Here is a 21,442-nt window from a genome sequence, read left to right on the forward strand (position 1 = left end):
GCAAGATACGTGGACCCAGATGGCCTACATTTGGAATTTGGTCCTACTACTTTAATGGATGTGGAAGCTCAGTTTCCTCATCTGTAAAATGTGGAGTCCAATTTTATCAAAATGTCCGGGCTACAGAGCTCCACAGACACTTATTCTAAAGAATGTGCTATTGGGAATTCTGTGGCAGAAGGCCTGTTCTGCCTCAGAATGTTGTCATGAGGATTAAATGAGCAAAATGATTCAGGCACAATCTGACTAAATGGTCTGTGTTTGCTATCAGTATCCTTTATTAATGACTAGTACACCTTAAAAGTTACTGGTGCATTCTGATTCTAGTTTAAATGATATGAATGATGGTGCCCCCCAAAACTATTCCTAATTACTGACACTTGTGTTACTAGATACATTTCCACCAGTTTAATCAGATTTTGTTCTTTAATCTTAGAAAAAATGTTATATCACAGTGCTATATCACTGCCATTGTACAGCTTGAGAAAAAAGGGAAAATTTTTATTTAAAATATTAATATTTTGTTCATGGACTTTTTATTGTTTTTAATTACCTCATTGAAATATTGTTTGTTGTGATTACTGAGTTTTCAGCATCCCCCTTCACATTTTGTACTCAAAGTAAGTACCTCACCCATCTCATCTCTATCATGGACCTGGAGTATTGGATTTCATCAATTATAGTGAAAAAAAATGTCTCTAATCTCTCTGCAGATGATACATCGCTAGTCTCTAAATAAAAGATGCTGTAGTAGCCACATCTAACTACAGAGCCCTGGAAACTGACTCTTAGAATATCATTCCTACTAGTGGTAAATCTCACTTTTTATTTTCTAGTAATAAGTTAACTTATTAGTTAACTTAATAGTTAACTTAAAAAATCTTAGTTTAAGGAACTTTCAAAATTCAAAACAAGTTCTGTAGTCCCTTGAAAACATGGTCTGGTGATTTTATTCTGTGAATGAAATAAGCACAAAAGTGTGACCTTGAATCAGAGTGCTATGGGATGGCCACGGAATGAGCATAGGAATGGCAGAAATATCAAAGTCAAGGGAAAAGAGAGTGGGATGAAAACTAAGGTTTTTTGGGTTTTATTTTTCCCCTTCCAGTAGTGTCAAGAAAAACACAACTAGTCAAATGTGCCACCTGGGGAGAGAAACACAAAAGAGATATGGTAAAGACACAATAACAAAGTTGAGAACATTTACCCATGACCAGTCCTAGCTAAGTAAATAGCAGCTCATCCTGTATCCTACAGGGTGATAGGGAGGAGGCATTAAAACTGTGTTTATGAGTTTGCACTCAAGTTAGATAAATACTGAGCTTTATCCAGCTTAGTCATATATCAGCTGTATAATTTGGATATTTAAATTCTCTGAGACTTAGTACGGGAATAAAAATGCCCACTTCATAAGAAGGCTGTGAGATAAGAGTTTATAAAATATAGCTTAACAACTGTGGGGCACGTAGAAGGTGCCTGATGGTTGGTGCTTGGTGCTGTAATGATTCACATTAATATGATGAAAGGGATCATGATCCAGGGAGATAGGGACAAGTGAGTGTGGTGAGCAACCCCAACAAACTGCTTGCTGAGGATTTGTCCAACACAGAGCCAGAACAGAAGAGAGCCAGATGGCTAGGCCTACCCTGGAGAACACCTGTCCAGGTATTTGAACACCTAAAAGGAAGCCAGCCCAGCTTTGGGTCAGCATCTCTGGGCTGATAAACACAGCCATCTTCACTTCTGAATAGAACAGCAAAATGGCACCAAACAGATAGGAACCCAGTGGGCCAGCCAGCAAATAAAGCAGTAAACTGGTAAACCAGTAGCAAAAGAAGGTGCACTTAAAAGAGGAGGAAGAGACAGCAGGGCTGACTCAGGAAGTTGCTGTTTCAGAGAGGAAGGGATTGGGCCACTGTGCAGGACCAGTGCAGAGTATTAAAGGAAACATTGATGAGAATTGTACTGGGAGGAAGTGAGGGCAAAGGCCTCTATTCTACACAGAAATAGGTAGCACATTCTGCAGTAATGACAATTAGGCTGGTGCTCTCCATCTTAAATTGCTGTTAGATACTTACATGCTCATCTTTATTTTCTCAAGCTAGTGTTTAATTTTGAAAACCTCCAATTTCTTCCTATTGTGTAATATCACTGAATGAATAAAAACATAATCTTCAGAAGGATTTAGGATGTTTTAGAGCCCAGATAACATGTCAAGGAATTTTTCTGTTCCCAGACCTCAGAAAATATTTACTTTGTAATTAATGTTTACACTATGTCTAGATATCTGGTCAAACTATTGAAAAAATGTAGGTACCTGCATCCTTGTTCTATGATGCTTAGTTACTGACATTGGCATTTTGAAAATATTCATTGATTGACTGGTTCTTAATTGAAATGAAATAGAATGATATCTTTAAATAACATATAAAATATACAAAAGTTAGATACATGTGAGAACCTACATGAGAGTATTTTATTCTTTTAGGCAGCTGATTGAGATTTTCAAGCAATCAAGAAAATGCATGCATACTGTCTTCCTCCAAGGCAAGGAGTTTCCCTGCCTGCATCTCTTCAAAAGCTATAAAGCTTTTACCCCTTCCCATTATTTGGCTACCCCATCTACCTGAAAGGAGCATTCATTTAATCCTGTAAGCAAAGTCAGTTTTCCTCGGATTGTGTGAGAGTTTGGCCTTTACTTTTTTTATTTTAGTGAATTTTCCTTGGCAAAAGATCTGCTCCTGCCTGGGAGCTTATTGAGCTTCCGTAGAGCCAATATGTTTCTCAGTTCTCCAATTTAGATGCTGCCAAGAATTTCCTAACATGTGCCATGAGAAATTCAGCTGCACATAAAACCTCATTCATTAAATAAACAGTTAACTAAGCAACCCCTGGAAAAAGGCATAACCCATCTGACATCTAAAGCTCTTGGGACCTTCCAAAGGAAGTAATTAAAGAATATATTAAGAAGAAATACCCCATTACTTAGCAGTTATAATTGAAAAATAACAGTTCCCAACCTGCAGTCTGTATACTTTTTAGGGTTTTTGAAGCTAAAAATGAAAACAGATATATATATATATATATATATATATATATATATATATATATATGCTCAATTTTTCAACAAACCCAGAAAAAGCCCAATACTATAAGCTGAATAAAACATCTGTTTGTATCATACTATATTTCTTAGTGTTTTTTGTTGTTGCTGATTACCCAACACCCACAAATTAAGAGAGGAAAGGTTTATTTAGCTCATAGGTTGTGGAGGTTTCAGTCCATAATCGGCTGGCTCCAAGGCAGGGTGGCATGGGAAACAAGCATTGCAGAGGAAAAACAGTTCATGGCAGGCACCAGGTAGCAAATGCAACAAGGGATGACCACAGCTCTTTCTATCCTTTATATTTTATCCAGGCTACTTAGTAAGGCAGGTAGCACTCACACCCTTAATCCAAGTGCCCTTGATCCTAGCATTGCACCATGAGTTGATCCTAGCAGCACACAGTCCTGATCTATCTAGTCACCTCTGAAAAGCCAAACCTATGACTACATGAGGCTTTGGGGGGTCATCTGGACACAAGCCATGACACTGTATTTCTCTCAGCCTAGTGTAATTACAGATGCTACCTCATGTTGTCATTTAGACGACTTTGATAAATTTTATGTGCTCAATTTTATGTGATCAACATAACAAATGTGATTTATTTAATTGAAGTCTTTCAAAATGTAGAGTTCATAACCCACAAAATAGAGAGTTTTAAATTTGGGAAGTATTCATATAAATGTAAATATTTGACGGTGGTTAATTACCCTATGGGATGTTTCTTTGCTTTTCAGAAATGTAGTCACTTATTTTTGTGAATAATTAGCACTCTGCCCTTACACATTTAAAACCTTAACATGTAAGACCTTAGCCATTTAAAATCATAATTGGCTACTCTTTACTCAGTGCCCAATATCAAGAACTTCGTAATATACATATGCTTAACTCTGCAAAATAGAGTGCAACATAAATAATCTTCTTTGATAAAGAGGGAAACGGCTTCAGAGGGAATAAAGAACTTGCTCAAGGCAGTGCAAGAAGTTAAATAGCAGTGCAGTTATTCTGACATAGGACTGTTTGAATGTAAATATAAATTTAAATATAAATAAATACAAATATAAATATGGTGTTGCATTTGTCAGATAATATTTGAATCACAGAGCAGATTTGCATCCAGGCTGTCAGTGACAATTCGGCCTTGCAGAATCTTTCCATTACAGGTGCCGAAACCAGCAGTGTGGGCTGCCTTAAATGTCAGCTTCTCCTATTTCCTTTGTGGGAAATTATTGCAAGTTATTTATTTTTTTTCTTCTGAGTTTTCATTGTCACATTTGAGCAACAGTTTATTGTGAAGCTAGTGCAGCTTTAAAGTTGACGTTGCCTTTACATAAGCCTGAGTTCTCTCTGCAGTTCCTTTTCTGCTGAAAAGAGGGCTGTCCTTCCTTTGTAACCGGTCATGGACCTCTCAGACCCCAACCTATGATAGAGATGGTTCATTGGTCTTTCAACTTTGTCAACCAAAAAAGAGAAAAAGAAAAAAAATAACACAGTGAGGTCCACAATACTTTTTCATGACCAGAGATTGATGCCAAATTGGACAATTCCTTTGATTTTCTGAAGAAAGACAATTGATCAAATTTGCTGTTTGCATTAAAAACAAAGAAAAAAATGCAACCCAAACCTCACATTATTGAAATTTGTCCTTCATTTTCTACTATTTCCTAAAGATGTTACAGAACCATTAATAGGAGAAATATAGATGCCACTATTTACTAGGTCTCAAGTTTTGTTTTTGTTTGTTTTTGTTTTTATTTTTGCTGCCACTGAAAGCTTCATGAAATTGAACTGTTAATTCAGGGACAATTTAGTCTTCTAACCTCACTGGCTTTTATTAGGTGACACCAACTCTTATCTAAATGTCTTGCTGTGGAATGAAAACATAAAGCAGGAGGAGTATTTATTTCCTTATTTTATAAATAGGATATATTTTGTAGGACTTAATTGGGGCTAAACATTTTTTTCTTATCATTGTATAAATTTTTTTTCCTCTGAAAATTTTAAGTGAGTTTTGTTTTCACCTTAAACGTCATGTGCCTTTATTGAGAAATGATGCTTTCATCATCTGCTTTTTAAAAAATTAATTGTTTATTGGTACATTTTAGGTCTACAATATGATGACATTTATCATTGGGAATTTGTACCTTTACATGATGTATCTTGGTTCTTATTTTTTCCACCTTCCCCTGCCCTCCCTTCAACCCCTCTACTCCTCCCTATTTACAAAGTAAATGTTTTCATTTTCTCATAGTAATTCCATTTCCTTCTTTCCTTTCCCCTACCCTTCCCACTTCCCCTTCCCCTTTGGACCTTTTTCTTCCTATTTCACATTATCTATTACACATTATATTTCTTGACCAGTTTTATTTTGGATTGGAGAATGTGGCATATTTAGTTGATGATCTTATCTGCAGATGATCTCTGAACAGGGTTAGCTTAAAGGAAAAAGCACAAATTTCCTCCTTTCAAAAAAAAACCACTTATCTTTCAGAGTTTTTTAATGTGCCACACCTTAAAGTTAAATTTCCTCAATCCTAAGTATTGTTTTTCAAAATATATTAAAGCTGGGAATGTTGGCACATGTCTGTAATCCCAGCACCCAGGAGGCTGAGGCAAGAGGATTGCTGTGAGTTGGAGACCAGCCTGGGATGCATAGTCAGTTCAAGGCAAACCTGAACTACACAGTGAGTCCCTATCAAAACAAAACAAAACAAAACAAAACACAAAATGTATTAGGATACTTTGTACAGGGCTTGTTCATTTTCTATAGTTCCTCCTGTCACTACCTGTTCCCCTACACTGCTCATACTCATGTGCAGTCCTGGATACTTACCTGCCTCAGGTGGGGACAGTCAAATTACAGATGTGGACCTCTGCAGTACTACCATCTCAGAAAAGCTGAAACACTCCCAGTCCCTTGGTCAGTTAAGTTCAACAAGCATTATTTAATTTTATGTTTTATTATAAGGACAATCTGCATCAGGCTCCTGTTGCAAGAAAGTCAACTGCACAAGAAACTTTTCACAAAGAATAAAACAGTAATGAGTATGGAGATTTAAAAACAAAAAAGAGGGGCCGAAGATTTAGCTAAGTGGTTCTGCCACCTGCCTCACAAGCACAAGGTCCTGAGTTCGATCTCTGGTACCAAAAGAAAAAAAACAAACAAAAAAGAACAATCACCCCAGCTCTACTTTGATTTTACAATCACATCTTCATGGGGCCAGAACTGAAGAAAAATGTTTACTTTTATACTTCCATTTAATTAAAAAAGAGTCTTTTCTTTGGCAAAAGTCCCTTCTTCCTTTGGAATGAGCACACCTTATAAGTAGTAAAATGTACTTTTTATCCAAGACATCTGTGATACCAAATAAGTAGGACCACCTGAATATTTGAGGCAAGAATTCTCCAGTTTGGGAAAATATCAAATATTATTTTTGCATTTATATTTTGTCATGTATATGATATATGTATGTATATACTATTTACTATACTACTATATTATCTATAGAGAGATCTAGCAATGTAGTGATATATATATATGTTTTATAGAACTCAATGACATTGGATTTGAGATACTATATATAATCTCTTTGTATCTGGTAATATGTAAACGCTTTGTGTGTTTGTGACCACATATAGTTTACATGTTGTCAATATATACTAATAAGAAATACTTAGGAAAAACTAAACTCATCTATTCTTAGGGACCACGTTCTCCTGGACTGGACATGTGTATAACGAATGACTAATCTTGGGCTTTCTTAAATATTTTGCCTTAGTATATGCTGAACAAAGGTTTATATAACTGAATGGAGCATATCAGCATTAAATAATATTTTCAAAATAATAAATACATTAGTAATTTGGGAATTGAAATTTTTAATGTCTTTTATTTCTTGTTGAGCTGTTCCTGAGGTCATGCAAAACAAATACAATTTATGCACTCCTTCCAGTGGCCCTGTACTTTTTACATATAGGCCATCTTTTGGTTGTATTTTGATACAAATGTACTGCTACAGGAAGATGATACATGGACAGATCATAAATAAAAGAAAAATTAAATTTAGCCATTTGAAAGGAATATTTTCATTTGATCTTAATAAAATATCAAGTGCATTTAACATAAACAAACAAAAATGAAAACTGTAACAACAGTCCCTTAATAATTCTTCAACTGAAAACTTCTTTTAGGATATCTGTTATATCCTAGATGACATATTTGTTGAAGGACTACATATAATCATGACCTAGAATCAGAGAAACAGCCTCTCTTAAATTGGATTGAGGAGACATTATATTTGATTCACTTATAGGGACTTTAATAAGGACAAATGGAATGAACAATAGTATTTATTTTATAATGCATGTATTTCCTAGAAAATCATCTTTTACTTCATGGTAAATAGTTTGTGAATCTACTTCACAGCTGTATCAAAAATTAAGAGACGTCCAGGGATTCAGCTCAGTCGTGCCGCTGTCTGGCTCGCAAGCGCAAGGTCCCGCGTTCAATCTCCAGTACAAAAAAAAAAGAAATTAAGAGACAGTTCTTCCTAAAACAAAATTTGAAGTTAACTTCATTAGATACTCAAACTGTACTAACATGGTCATGATGAAAGGCATTTAAGAACTCTGCTCTGCATTTATGTTTATAGAATAATGTTACCCATTTCCTAGGATGCGTGTGAGAAGTATATACATTAATACATAAAAACTCCTGTAACAGGGTCGATAGAAAAGAGCTGATAAATCTGAACCGATTGTTAAGACCAGTAATCTTAACTGAGTGGTTGTTGTGGTGTTGGTGACTATTTTTGTTAAATGAGTGAAAATAATACTCTGAGGATAAGTAGCGCACTGTTTACTATATTTTCCAGCTTAGGGACTTTATAGAGGCAGCCTGGACTGTCCCTCATGCTGCAGTGTAAATATCAGGATGAAAAAGCAAGCCCCAGTCTGCTAAGTCCCTTTGATCCTGCTGTTCTCAGCTGTATGCCTGGTTAATTCTTATCCTTAAGACAATTACATTGTACAATCCCATTAGTTCAATGGGTGGATAATAGGATATTTTTTATAATAATTATATTAATATCAGTCACTAATATTTACTTGAGTATTTACTCTGTCAGGCCCCCCATTCTCAACTGTTTAATTAAAATATAATTTATTATTTTCAATAACCTTAATATGGTAGATATTATTATCCTCTTTTACAGAAAAAAAAAAACATGAGCTTCAACAAAGGTTAGTAACTTGTACAAGGTCACAGGTTTACAAGTGAGTGACATAGAACTGTGTCTGCAATCTAATTTGAGAAACAGAGCCTTAAAACTTGTGATCATTCTTAAGTATGAAATAGAAAACCAAGACACATTGAATTGAGCCGTTCACGCTCCCTCCAGGATGGTTATATCAAAGTGTACATTGCTCTTTGACTCTACATTCAGTGTTCATTTCCTCATTTCACAGACTGTCATCGAGAAGGTATGAACACTCTTGATCCATGCATGTTAGTTACTTCAAGAGTCTCATTAAACTGTCTACATTGATGTATATCTTTATTTTAAAGAGTCTTTGTCTGAGTGGCACATGTTTTCCCACTGAGATATTTATTTCACATACACCCGCTCCCTGTGGGAAAAGCCTTATCTGTCAGCTGCCAGTGCTTCTATGCTCTCTGCACAAACCTGAAAGACATAGCCTTGGGCTTGGCTGGAAACCTTTAGATGCAGTCAAAGTTCTTTTTTCTGCTGAGTTAGTGTTTCAGTATATTTCAAAGTAGAAAACAGTATCTTAGTATCAAAAACCACAACTATAATTTGAAATAGGAAGAAAAAGTCCAAAGGGGTAGGGGAAGTGGGAGGGGAAGGGGAAAGGAAAGAAGGGAAAGGAAAAATTATGAGAAAAGAAAAAAATGGAAACAAAATCTATGTAAATAGGGAAGGGTGGAGGGAGTGAAGGGAGCACAGGTAATGGGGAAAAAATAGGAACCAAGATAAATCATGAACAGGTGCAAGCACCCAATGATAAATGTAAATGTATTGTATACCTAAAATGTACCAATAAAAGAATTTAAGCAAAAAAAAAAAAAAAAAAAAAAGAAAGAAAACAAAAAACCCCCACAACTACAGGAAGTTATAAAAAGAGAAACAATACGAGTGTGTCTTTTACCTTTGCCCCAAATTACATTGTCTAAGAGTGAAATAAAAAAATTGAATTCTTAGATAGGGCATGACTTTCCCTTTTAGATGTTCCCTTTAGAAATTAGGAAACTGACACACAAGTTAGATAATTTACCTTAGTCAAGAGCACTCAGATTAAACCAAGTTTATATACACACTGTCAAATTTATATTCTTTAACTTACTTGCTATTTAACAAATAAGTTAAATTATCAAAGAATAAATAATAATCCCCTGTATTGTCCCAGGATTATTATTGTTCAGGATTATTGTTAAGATCAAGTATCATATTCCAATATCTACCCTAGGTGTAAAGTTCAGTATTACAGAAACACAAACAAGTTCCTCTCTTTTTTTTGGTACCAGGAGTCTAACTCGGGACCTTGAGCTTGCAAGGCAGGCGATGAATCCCTGAGCTAAATCCCTGGCCGAGTTCCTCTTTTTAAATTTTGTTTTGTTTTTAAATTTTTATTTTTATTAGTACATGTTTGCACTACATAATAATCACATTATTGTGGGGAGTAGGTACGTGTTCATGACACATCTTAATCCTGTTTACGTCTCCTGCTTCTCGTCCTGCTCCTTCCATCTCAGTACCCACTCCACTTCTGGAAGATCTGTCTCTGTTTTTAATCAGGTTTTTTGTTTTTTTTTTTTATCACCTTTGAGTCTCTCCCTTCACCTTCCCTCTATCTCTTGATCCCTTTCTCATTTGAAAATTATCTCCCTACTTCATGTTATCTATAAGTTACTCTTGATTCTCGCATATTAAAGTTAGAGGGACACTGTTTTGGGTCTTAAATGTTGAAAGAAAAAGAAAAGGTCATTATAGCAATTTATTGAAATTACTTGGCAGTTAAAAACAAAACAAATACAATAAAGGAAAAACAACAAAAAATTGAAAGCATGTTTTATGCCTCTGTCCCTTTGATACTTATGGTAGAAATCCATGAAGCAAAGAGGGGAAATTCAACATTTTGAATTCCTTTTCAAAAAGAAAAAATCCATATCCTGAAAGAAACCTTATTTCTATAAATACAATCAGTATACAGCAATATCACCAATAATATATATTGATAGGATAAATATATAGATTTGTTCATGAAAGAAACTTAAATTAAAATTTTCTGCACTAATAGCATATGAATAATTGCAAAGAATCACATGATTAAGTGCCATGATATTTCAGAATGAAGCAAAAATAGCTTACACTTAGATTCTAGGAATACTGAAAATGCTTACAGCTACTCATTGTTCTAATTGAATTAGATTCAGGTCATTTCAAGAATAAGTTTGACTTTAGAAAAGCAGAGTAATTATGAAATCTGGGTCAAATGAAGTAGTAGTTTAAATTAGAGATCTATAGGGCCTGGGATTTAGCTCAGTGGTTTCGCCGCCTGGTGCGCAAGTGCAAGGATCCGAGTTCAATCCCCGGTACCAAAAAAAAAAATAATAATAATAATTAGAGAGCTATAGACCTATGTATCCAAAATTGTTTTCTGATTGCTAGAGTATCCTTTCAAGGAATACAAAATGGTGAGGAATAGAAAATTGTTCTTCTCCTCAAGATGGTTCTTGGAAAATGCTTCCACCTCTGGAGAGTTTTAACTCAGGCATTATTCACTCTGAAAGTAATTTACACCCAAGATGAATTGGAACATGAGGTTTCCCAATGTGTAGGTCAGCTTGTCATTTATGAATGGGATGTGAACAGACATTTACACATTTTCCTAGAGAAATAGAGCAGAAATAGTAGTTAGGTTGTGAGATTGGCCCACAATACGACATTATGCTGCTGTATTTTCATTATATGCATAAATTATGATTTTTAAAAACAAATACCTATAATCAGAGACCCAGGTTTCAGAGTGAATGAAGAATTTTATTCAACTCTTAGTAAATACCTATCAAGTGTATACTTCATGTGAGGTGCTGATCTTGGTGCAGGGCTATAGTGATCAAGTTTCCTGCCTCCATAAATGACACATTTTGGCAGAGATTCTTTTCTTATGTGTTTGAGAGGGAGGGGGTTACAGGGATAACCAAAAGTAATATGAATTTGGGAATTACATCAACTTTCCTGTCTTCCTGAATCTCCACATCACCAAGACCCTCAATTCACTCAGAAGATTTTAAATCTCTCACTGATGGGCTTGCTCACATTTGCACGAACCACACACTCTTCCACTTTCTAGTTGCTTATATTCGATTCGTTAGACAATGTATCTAACCATATATCCACTTTATTATATCAGAAAACCCAATTATTAAGACAATTCAATTGCACAGGGGAAATGTTAGCATGGACCAATGGAAGCATCACTATTTTGATCATAAAATATTAACTCCCGAATATTAAAATGTAAGCTGCCAGAAAAAAAATTTTTTTTTTTTAGAAAAATTGAGGACTGGTTAGCGTGAAAGTCATGGTGAGAGGTTCTAAATCTAGAAAATCATCCATGGAAAGCATTTTCTCCACTTCCAAAAGTCTCCAAAGATAGACAATCCAAAATCAACTTTCTTAAGGCTTAACCGCTCTTTCTGTTTTAAAGATAGTATTCTTAAGAATTAATCTGATTCCCTTTTTGTTATGGCTTAAATTTATTTTCTCTTCTTTTGTTGTCAATAGATGAATGTTAAATCATTGTCATATTTACTCAAAGAATAAGGGATAACCTGCTCTGTATAATAATCCTGCTTAAGACAAAGGAAAACTGGGTTGGGGATTTAGCTCAGTGGTTCCACAGCCTGCCTCGCAAGCACAAGGACCCGAGTTCAATCTCCAGTATCAAAAAGAAAAAAAAAAAAGATAAAGGAAAAACTGAAACCACAGGCTCAGCTTTGGAAAGATGTGACTTCCTTATTTGCTGAGAATCAAGTATAAAATCAATTGTACTTGCAGGCTTAATTTCTAAACATTTTCCTATAATGGATAACTTTAGAACTTAAGTCACTGTTAGATTATGATAAAGTTAATTATACATATTATCATGTATTTTTATGCACTTGACACCCAAATCTCAAAATGCTGTTGGCACTGGATTTATTGGCATCATGGAGATTTTTTCACGTACATCCATTTGCTTATTTAATCATTATAATTATCATGTGAGGTGTTATTTCCTTTTAAAGAAAACAAACAAGCTTTAGGAGATTTTATATATATATAAATTTTTTTTTTTGGTACCGGGGCTCAAACTCAGGACTTTGCACTTGCAAGGCAGACACTGGAACCTCTGAGCTAAATCCCCAACCCAGGAGATCATATTTTATGCAAGGTTAGAGCTGGAATTTAAACTCAAAGAGTCTAATACCAGAATCTGCACCCTTAATCACTGAAAAATAAGTATATATTAACAAATTATATCCAGGAACTCATTGGCTTGAGCTAACTAATCATATCACTTGGGGGCCAGGGATTTAGCTCAGTGGTTCTTCTGCCTGCCCCACAAGTGCAAGGACCTGAGTTCGATCCTCGGTACCAAAAAAACCCAAACACAATCATATCACTTGGTTCAATTGACCACAGGTTTAAAGAAAATAGCTACTGGGTTGACATCATACCACTATTCAGTCAGATACAGGCTGTCTTATTTTTCCTTTTATGCATATATATTTTTATAGAAATAAATAAATTTAGAATGTGAAAATAATGACTCCTGTGAAATCTTTAGTTCCTTCTTAAAAGCATGTATATCTGGATGGAAGTAATTAATTCACCCTTAAGTCAGTATGGGTCATGTATTGTAAAATGTGACTATCTACTGTATCCATTTTGTAGAGAGAAGATATGACTTTCTCTTTATGTGTATGTCAAAATACTTATGAATTTATTGAAAGTGATGTGATAGCGATGCATGATATTGTGAGGCCTGCTAGTGAATTCATGCAGTGTATTATCTGGAGTTCAAAAGTTCTAGGATGAGCAACCGCAGTCAGCACTGCCCAGCCCCGTGAGGTGAAGCACCTTGGAGAATGAGAGCACAGGGCAACCTGCACATTTGCATAAATTAAAAGAAAAATGAAACACCAAGGACACAGAATGGATATAGAGTAAATGCAATGTCCCTCATGTGGTGATTCCACATTACGACAAGATTCAATTAGTTATTAACGTGGGGCAGGGCAAAGGGAGCTTCTGCATGCGAGTTACAGTTTATGGGTTTAGTGTGAAATTGCAGGCTGCTTTCCACATCACCTTGCCATGCATTTTCCAAAGGAAATATGCACATTGAGTACATGGACTTTAGAACACAGCTTCCATGTCAAGAGGCAGGCATACAGAAACTCCAATTTCAAATTCTCTAATGATGGCAAAACTGAGTGACCTCAGTGCTTATATTTAATTTTAAAAGTAGAATAGCCGGGCCGGGGATTTAGCTCCGTGGTTCCACCGTCTGGCACCTGCTTCGCAGGAGCAAAGACCTGAGTTCAATCTCCAATACCAAAAAAAAAAAAAAAAAAAAAAAAATAGAATAGCCAACTAATGAAACAATCAGCTTCTATGAATTCTAGGTTTCACGTGCTAATTTAGACATGATAATGAAGTATCTATATAGATTTAAATATTTGAATTTAAAATGGACTGTGTATGTGTGTGCACGTATGTTTATACACACCTACACAAGTATTATTTGAATCAAATTAAATTGGTATGGTTAGCGTTCAATGAATTGCCACTTGAATTTTGTTTACAAAAGCTTCTTTATACAACAAAATTGAATATGACTTTGTGCTTTGTGTCATGTACTTGAAAGTTACACAAATGATAACAAGTTCCATGTATTAAAATATAGAATCTATTTTCTTACTGCTATTCTCTGCCCACAGGTTGTATATAAAAATAATGATGTAAGGCTGGAATTATCACGACTTGCCAAACAAGGTGATCCTAAGATGAAGATCCACGGAGTGGTGGCATTTAAGTGTGAAAATGTTGCCACTTTAGACCCAATCACTTTTGAAACCCCAGAGTCTTTCATCTCTTTGCCTAAATGGAATGCAAAGAAGACAGGCTCCATATCATTTGACTTCCGTACAACAGAGCCAAATGGCCTGATCTTATTTAGCCATGGAAAGCCAAGACATCAGAAAGATGCCAAACATCCACAGATGATAAAGGTGGACTTCTTTGCTATTGAGATGCTGGATGGTCACCTCTACCTCCTCCTGGACATGGGGTCAGGTACCATCAAAATAAAAGCCCTGCAGAAGAAAGTGAATGATGGAGAATGGTATCATGTGGACTTCCAGAGAGATGGACGGTCAGGTAATTTATTATTTTTCTGTGCTAATTATCTTACTGACCATCTTGCATTCCTAAAAATTAAAACCAAGACATATTAAAGATTTTCTGCATTTCATTTTGGAGTAAAGAAAATTGTTATTGTTTCTGTTTAATATCATATAAAAATCTGAAAGAGCTAATTAATCATCAAAGTGAGCATCAAAACCCAAAAGCTCAAATGGATTCTAGAATAGCTTCTTAAGCAAACATTCATTGGGTAATCAACTGCCAAATCTTGCGAGAGATTTGATCTTGAATTTGAAAATGAGAAAATTCATGGCTCTTGTATTCTCAACTCTCTCTTATGTCTTTGGATGTTTGGAAATACTTCAACTGGCAAATATAAAATATGAAAACTACTAGAATGATCCACACATGTAATCCTCAGTTTGAAGTGGCATACTTTTACCCAGGGAGGACCTGTGGTATTGAAACCACTTTAATCAATAACGTAACATTCAAAGCTCTGCTGCCTTCCAAACGATGTTCCTAAAGGAAAGGTATTTGGCATTCTAGCAGCAGGAGCTTATTCCTCTCAGAGGGGAAGATGGAGATGGTGGCAGGGAAGATTTCCCTGAAGAAATAATGTTTACACTGAAATCTGAGAGTTGCTAAGGGGGATTAGAGTAGGAGCTTCAAAGGAAAAGAATCATACAGGCAGAGGAATTAACATTTGCGGAGGAGATCGTGAGAGAAAAAAGAAAGGGAGAGAGAGGGTAAAGAAAGGGAAAGAAGGGGAGAAGTAGAAAACACAATAGGAAAGATCTATTTAAAATATACAGCTATACATAATACTTCCTTAGTCTCTTTACTCAGTTTTCTGTCCATCTCATTCATATATCAAATTATTTTCTTATAATAGAAGACACTTGGATTTAGAACTCTGTTTATGCACACCCCACTTTTCTTTTTTCTCACTTTCTCATTTGCTTAAATACTATACCCTACACTAGATTTTCTACTAAAAACATTGTAAGGTTGGCTGAGACATATTTTTATGAGCTTGTGTTTCTTCATGTATAAAGCAATGATTAGGAAAGTCCCATCTCTAACCTAGTGAAGGAGAATCGACAATGATGGGACCGAAGATTCAGGATTCTTATAAAATTGTCCACATGACTCATGACTGATCCAACTTGGGACTACAGACCACATGCCATGTAGTTTCTGATTCCCATCCCCTTTCACAGGACCACACTGAAGTCCCGGACTGTTCTTCCCTCCTACCCTTCCCAAGCTCCCTTGACACTTACTTACTTCATGTCTCTCTGCAGTGGAACCATTTTCTATTTTCCTACTATTCATGCTTTTCCTCCTCTGTTTATTGACAGAAGATCGAGTTTATGTTTTTAGAACTATCTTTCTCATGTAATAAGTAAAAATGGAAAGTATAACTGGATGGGAGTTGGGGGTGAGGGTAGAGACAGAAGAAAGGTGAGAACTGAACTCATTCTTCATAAAGCTCAGATGTCTTAGAAATTCTATTTCTAATTCATTTCTTTCTGGAAATTTGGTCTCCTTAAATTTTCTCCTCTTCCTAAAAAAGTCTACAAGAACTTTTTCTGATTTAAGTTAAGAAGAGATCATTAATAAGAATTCAAGAATATAATACTAAGTGCAAGGACACGAGTTCGATCCCTAGTACCAAAAAAAGAAAAAAAGAATATAATACTAGAGTATGAATATCTCCCTCTGAGTTAACTTGCTACTTACAAACTTTCAAACAAAAGAGTTTGAAAAGAGGATAGGAGAATAGGCTAATTTGGTGTCTGGAAATATCAGCTTCTGGATGGTACAGTTTGATTTAAGACATATATACAATAAAATTTTGAAAATAACTTTTAAGAAGAAATAAATTTTATTTATTTATTTTTGATTTCATTGGTACATTTTAGGTATACAGTATAATGACATTCATCATTGGAAATTTGCACCTTAACATGATCAGTCTTAGTTCGTTTTTTTGGGCACCGGGGATCGAACTTGGGACTTTCTGCTTGTGAGGCAGACGACGAGCCACTGAGCTAAATTCCCAGGCCCTCACTCTTGGTTCTTATTTTTTCCCCATTCTCTGCCCTCCCTTCAACCCCTTCATCCCTCTCTATTTACAAAGATTTTGTTTCCACTTTTTCTTTTTCTCATATTAATTCCATTCCCTTCTTTCCTTTCCCCTATCTTTCCCACTTCCCCTTCCCCTTTGCCCTTTTCTTCCTATTTCACATTATCTATCATACCTTTTAGTCCTTATTTACACTTTCAGTTTCTCACACTAGAGAAACTGTTCAGTATTTACACGTGTGTCCTATTTATTTCACTTTAGAGTATCACCTCAATGTGCATCCATTTAGCTATAAATGTCTCTAATTTCTCATTTTTTATGGCTGAGTAGTACTCCATTTTATTTAAAAACCACATTTTCTTTATCTGTTCTCCAGTTGATGGGCAATTGGGCTGCTTCCAAGTTTTAGCTGTTACAGATTGTGCTGCTATGAACATGGGTGCATATATATCACTGTGGTATGATTCTTTTAATTCTTTGGGGAAGATACCAAGCAGGGGAATAGCTGGGTCAAATAGGACTTCTAGTCCTAGTTGTTTGAGGTATCTCCATATTGATTTCCACAGTGATTGTACCAGTCTGCACTCCCACCAACAATTAAGAAGGGTTCCTTTCTCCCCACAACCCCACCAGCATTTATTACTGGTTAATATCATGATAACAGCCATTCTTTCTGGCATGAGGTGGAATCTCAATGTTGTTTTCATGTGCATCTCTCGAATGACCAGTGATGTTGAAAATTTTTTCATGTTTATTTGCTATTTCTACTTCTTTGTCTGAGAAATGTCTATTCATTTCAGATGCCCATTTTTGGATTGGGTCTTTAAATTTTGGAGGTCTGATTTTTTTAAATTAAGAAGAAATAAATTTAAGTAGTATTTTATAACAGTTTAAAATAGAATAGATCTGATTAATATATGGACATTTTTGGAAGTTCAGGAAAGCAAAAAATACCAAACTTGAAATCAGTTTCATTTCATTTATCCAGAAAGGTACTTTTCTAATGATATGGAAGTGATACATGGCTAATATCAAATTATTAGTACATATGAAATAATATAGAAAAAATATTCATTGTTCAGTTTATAATTATGTACACTTTTGGACATCTCTTTCCGGTCTCTTTTCCATGTGAATTGTATGAATGTTTACATATGTATAAATATGTATGTGTGTATATTTAGATGTATATATATACACACATAATATATGCATATAAACATGTAAGAAGAAAACTTTTGAGTTTTTCATTGGAATCACTTATTAGGTGAAAGTGTTGATACCGTCTAGTTCTAATCAGATAGACACTTCAATACTCAACCACAATAAAATCTTTTTTTCTACTGATGTTATTCAATTCATTGAAATTATCAATAATTTATTAACAATCCGGTTAATGCAGTCATTGGAGAAGGTCAGACAGACACTACTCACTTTAATTTGCAAAGGTCAGTTTTGTATAAGACAAAAAGAAACACGCTCTAAAAAGATTTTATTTATAATTTAAGAAAATAAAGCGTAAGATTTTTTTTCAGAATCTAATCAAAAGATTGTTTCTATAATTATGGTTTTGATGGCAAAATATTTTTATGTGATTAACATTTCAGATTAGCAAATTGGAACAAACAATATAAAAAACAAAGCTCATTCATAAAGCCAAGTTCTCTCCTTTACTAAAGTGAAAAAAAAAAAAAAACAGAGACAGAGAGCTCATATTATGTTGGCCCAGCTCAAGGGAGTTTAATGTAATTTTAATAACTGCAGTTGTTAATATTTTATATATAGTATTTTAATTAAGTTTGGTATTTGCACACAACATTGGTTTGGTATACAGCAGCCTTTTAAAACTGGAATGAATGGCTAAACTAGCTTTTGTTTTACTTAAACGATATTTCTAATTTGGAGTGAAGAAATGCTAAGACTCATAGCCCAGTTAAAACTAAGAATTTCAAAAAATATTTTTATTTATTTGTCATATCAGTAACATTCAGAGACTATATGAAAATGATTTTTCATATAACACAGTCCTGTTGTGTCAGCAGGTCAAAATGGGCTGCTTACTGTCTTGTGGGTGATGAAGCATGTATGTAGTATTTCCTTGGGGTTCTCTATAGCTGAATATTTTTGAAATATTTGTGATTAAATTAAAGGGAATCCAAGTCTAAAAGGTATCCTTTCTGCTGCTGACCATATTGGTTAACCATACTAAATAAGTAAAGAATATAATGAAGCAATGGTCATTAATTTAACACCAATATAACTATTGGTTATCTTCATCAAAGATAATATTTAAGTCAGATTTAATGGATATTACTGAAATTTTAGTATTTCCCAAACAATTTATAAGGTAAACTCATCAATGAATAGAAATATCTTATTTATTTTTAAATCCACAGTTCCTAATACTTTCTTGGCCATAGTAGTTGCTCCATGCATAAAGATAAGGAAGAAAAACATGTGAATAGTGCAATATCAAAAATCTCCTAATAAAAAATAGTGTTGCCAAGGATTTAGCTCAGTGGTTTCAATGCCTGCTACGCAAGCACAAGGACCTGAGTTCGATCCCCGGTACCAAAAAAAAAAAAAAAAGTAAAAAATAGTGTAGCATTATTTTTAAATTTAAAGAATAATAGGACTTTTAGTTGTAAATCTAATTCTTTCAATGTAAAAATTTGTTTAAATTACATTATTTCTTGAAAACAGCTTATGGAATATAGGATATCAGGTTCTGTCCGTTTATGAACATATACTGCCCTTCAAGCTCAGATATCTGAGATAATGGATTGAGAAAGGTAAATAATTGTTAGAAAACTTTGTAAACCTTGTACAAAAATGACAAGCTTCTAAAAGAACAGGACTTCTCATGTCTGCTTTTTCATAAGATCCCTGTATCATTTAGCAAGCATGTAGGGAGAGGGAAAATTAACCAAGAAGGAAGCTCCAACGTCCCTCTGAGAACAGATACAGAGCCACCATAATAAGCATGCTAGCGACAAGGACGTGACCTGTCAAGATGTTCATCTTTCTGGTGATCTTCCCTTTGGTCTTTGTTCACTGAAATTGGTGTATTGGCCCCTTATTCGACGAGAAATATTACCTTCATCTGCATACTTGTCTAAAACTTCCTCTTTTTTGCAAAATTAAATGTATCGGGTTATTTCTAACCTATGCCCCCCCTTTTTATTCCAAGGGAAAGAGGCACTTTAACACACACACACACACACACATACACACACACACACTTTACCTAACTCTGTTTGACCCCAGCAATTTCAATTTACAACATAGATTGCTATGATTGCCTGCTCAGTTTAAAACAGTGATATAGGAGTCAAGTGAGCTGAACCAAATATAAACGGTAAGTTCAGACCCGCAGGGAACTGGGAAGCTACACAGTGTGCAAGCATGATTTAGTGAATCCTAGGGGATAGCTCAGGAGCTGCAAAAAATAGACATGCTATGTGGATAGCCTTGTTACTAACAGCAAAAACCTAACTTGTTAAATTAAAAAACATAATTGAAGAGTTCTATTACTTTTGCCAACTTTGCAGGTGTGTGTGTGTGTGTGTGTGTGTGTGTGTGTGTGTCTGGGTCTCGCTATGCAGTTCAGGCTGGCGTTGAACTCACTGTGTAGTCCAGGCTGGCATGGAACTTATGGCAATCCTCCCGCCTCATACTCCTCAGTGCTGGGATTACAGGCTGTGCCACCATGCCTGGCAATTTTGCAGTTTAAATCTTGAATATTTTCTTACCAGCCCCTCCTCCCTTTCCAGACTTCCTATTTTTTTTTCTCCTCTGGTCTCAACCCCAACACAAAAGGGCTGCCCAGGTATTTAGCTAATGTATGAATTGTGCTACAATTAGGATAGGTTAATGACTGTTTTCTTGGGGCAAGAATATTGTTTAAATTTGTGTTAAGCTCTTTCACTCACTCAAGGATACCCTCTCAAGTATTTTTACAGCCAACTGCCAGTCAGGTTTTTTTTTCTTTTTGTAAACTATCATTACACATTGAAATCAAAGAGAAAACTCATTATTCTTGTCAAGTTCTGCTTGGGTACAGCAGGGTACAGCAGATTGTATCAGCGGTTATTCATGGGTTAGCCTACATTTAACAACTAAGAAGCCATTGAGATTTGAATTGAAGTCATAGAGTTCAGTTTAAGAAGTAGAAATTATAGTGGGAAAGGCACAAGACTCTCTCCAGAGCACATAATTAGAGGTTTAAAATAATCACTGTTTGATGTGAACAGTACTTTCCAACTATCTATTACCAGCACTGATTTCTGTATATACCATTTCATTGCTGAATTGCCACGCTAGCCATTTCTTCTTGAAAAACCATTAGAAGATTTCTCTGTTAAGGTCTTGATTTGAATTTACCCTTGGGCTGTAAATGTTCCTCCATGGCTCTGCTACTAGCCTGTGTGCATATACTGAGATAATTTAAAGAGCATTATATAGATACACCTTGTTTTGTATCCATGCCCATAAGCCATTACCCATTCTTAGGATGACTGAAGTATCTTATCAATAATTTACATTTTATTTGACCAGGTTACACATGAGGTTGATTTTTCATGTTTTTATATTATTTTATTAAATTACTGTTTATATTTACTTGTTCTGAACACATTTAAAGAAGAAAAGTCATTTGTTGTCTTCTCTATACTCAAATTATTTTGCTTTTGTCTATTTTCTTTCAGTCTTTGTTAAAATGTACATATGTTTTTAGGTCTGGGGATTTAGCTCAGTGGCACTGGACCTGCCTTGCAAGCACAAGGTCCTGAGTTTGATCCCTGGTACCAAAAAAAA

At 35.1% G+C, this 21,442-nt stretch overlaps 1 protein-coding gene across 48 annotated transcripts in view; it reads left to right on the forward strand.

Annotated features, from left to right (window-relative positions):
- Nrxn1 (neurexin 1) overlaps window positions 1–21,442 on the forward strand; it is a 1,121,547-nt gene that overhangs the window by 493,698 nt on the left and 606,407 nt on the right. For all 48 annotated transcript variants that reach the window (XM_087216047.1, XM_087216049.1, XM_087216063.1 and 45 more), the window contains one exon: window positions 14,112–14,550. In XM_087216047.1, coding sequence (XP_087072173.1) covers window positions 14,112–14,550 — 439 coding nt within the window. The remainder of the gene's footprint in view (window positions 1–14,111; window positions 14,551–21,442) is intronic.

The sequence above is a fragment of the Heterocephalus glaber genome, unplaced genomic scaffold, assembly GCF_053883595.1.
Source record: "Heterocephalus glaber isolate CG9 unplaced genomic scaffold, H.glaber_assembly_v1.0 deba00001457, whole genome shotgun sequence".
In the NCBI taxonomy this organism is placed as follows: Eukaryota; Metazoa; Chordata; class Mammalia; order Rodentia; family Bathyergidae; genus Heterocephalus; species Heterocephalus glaber.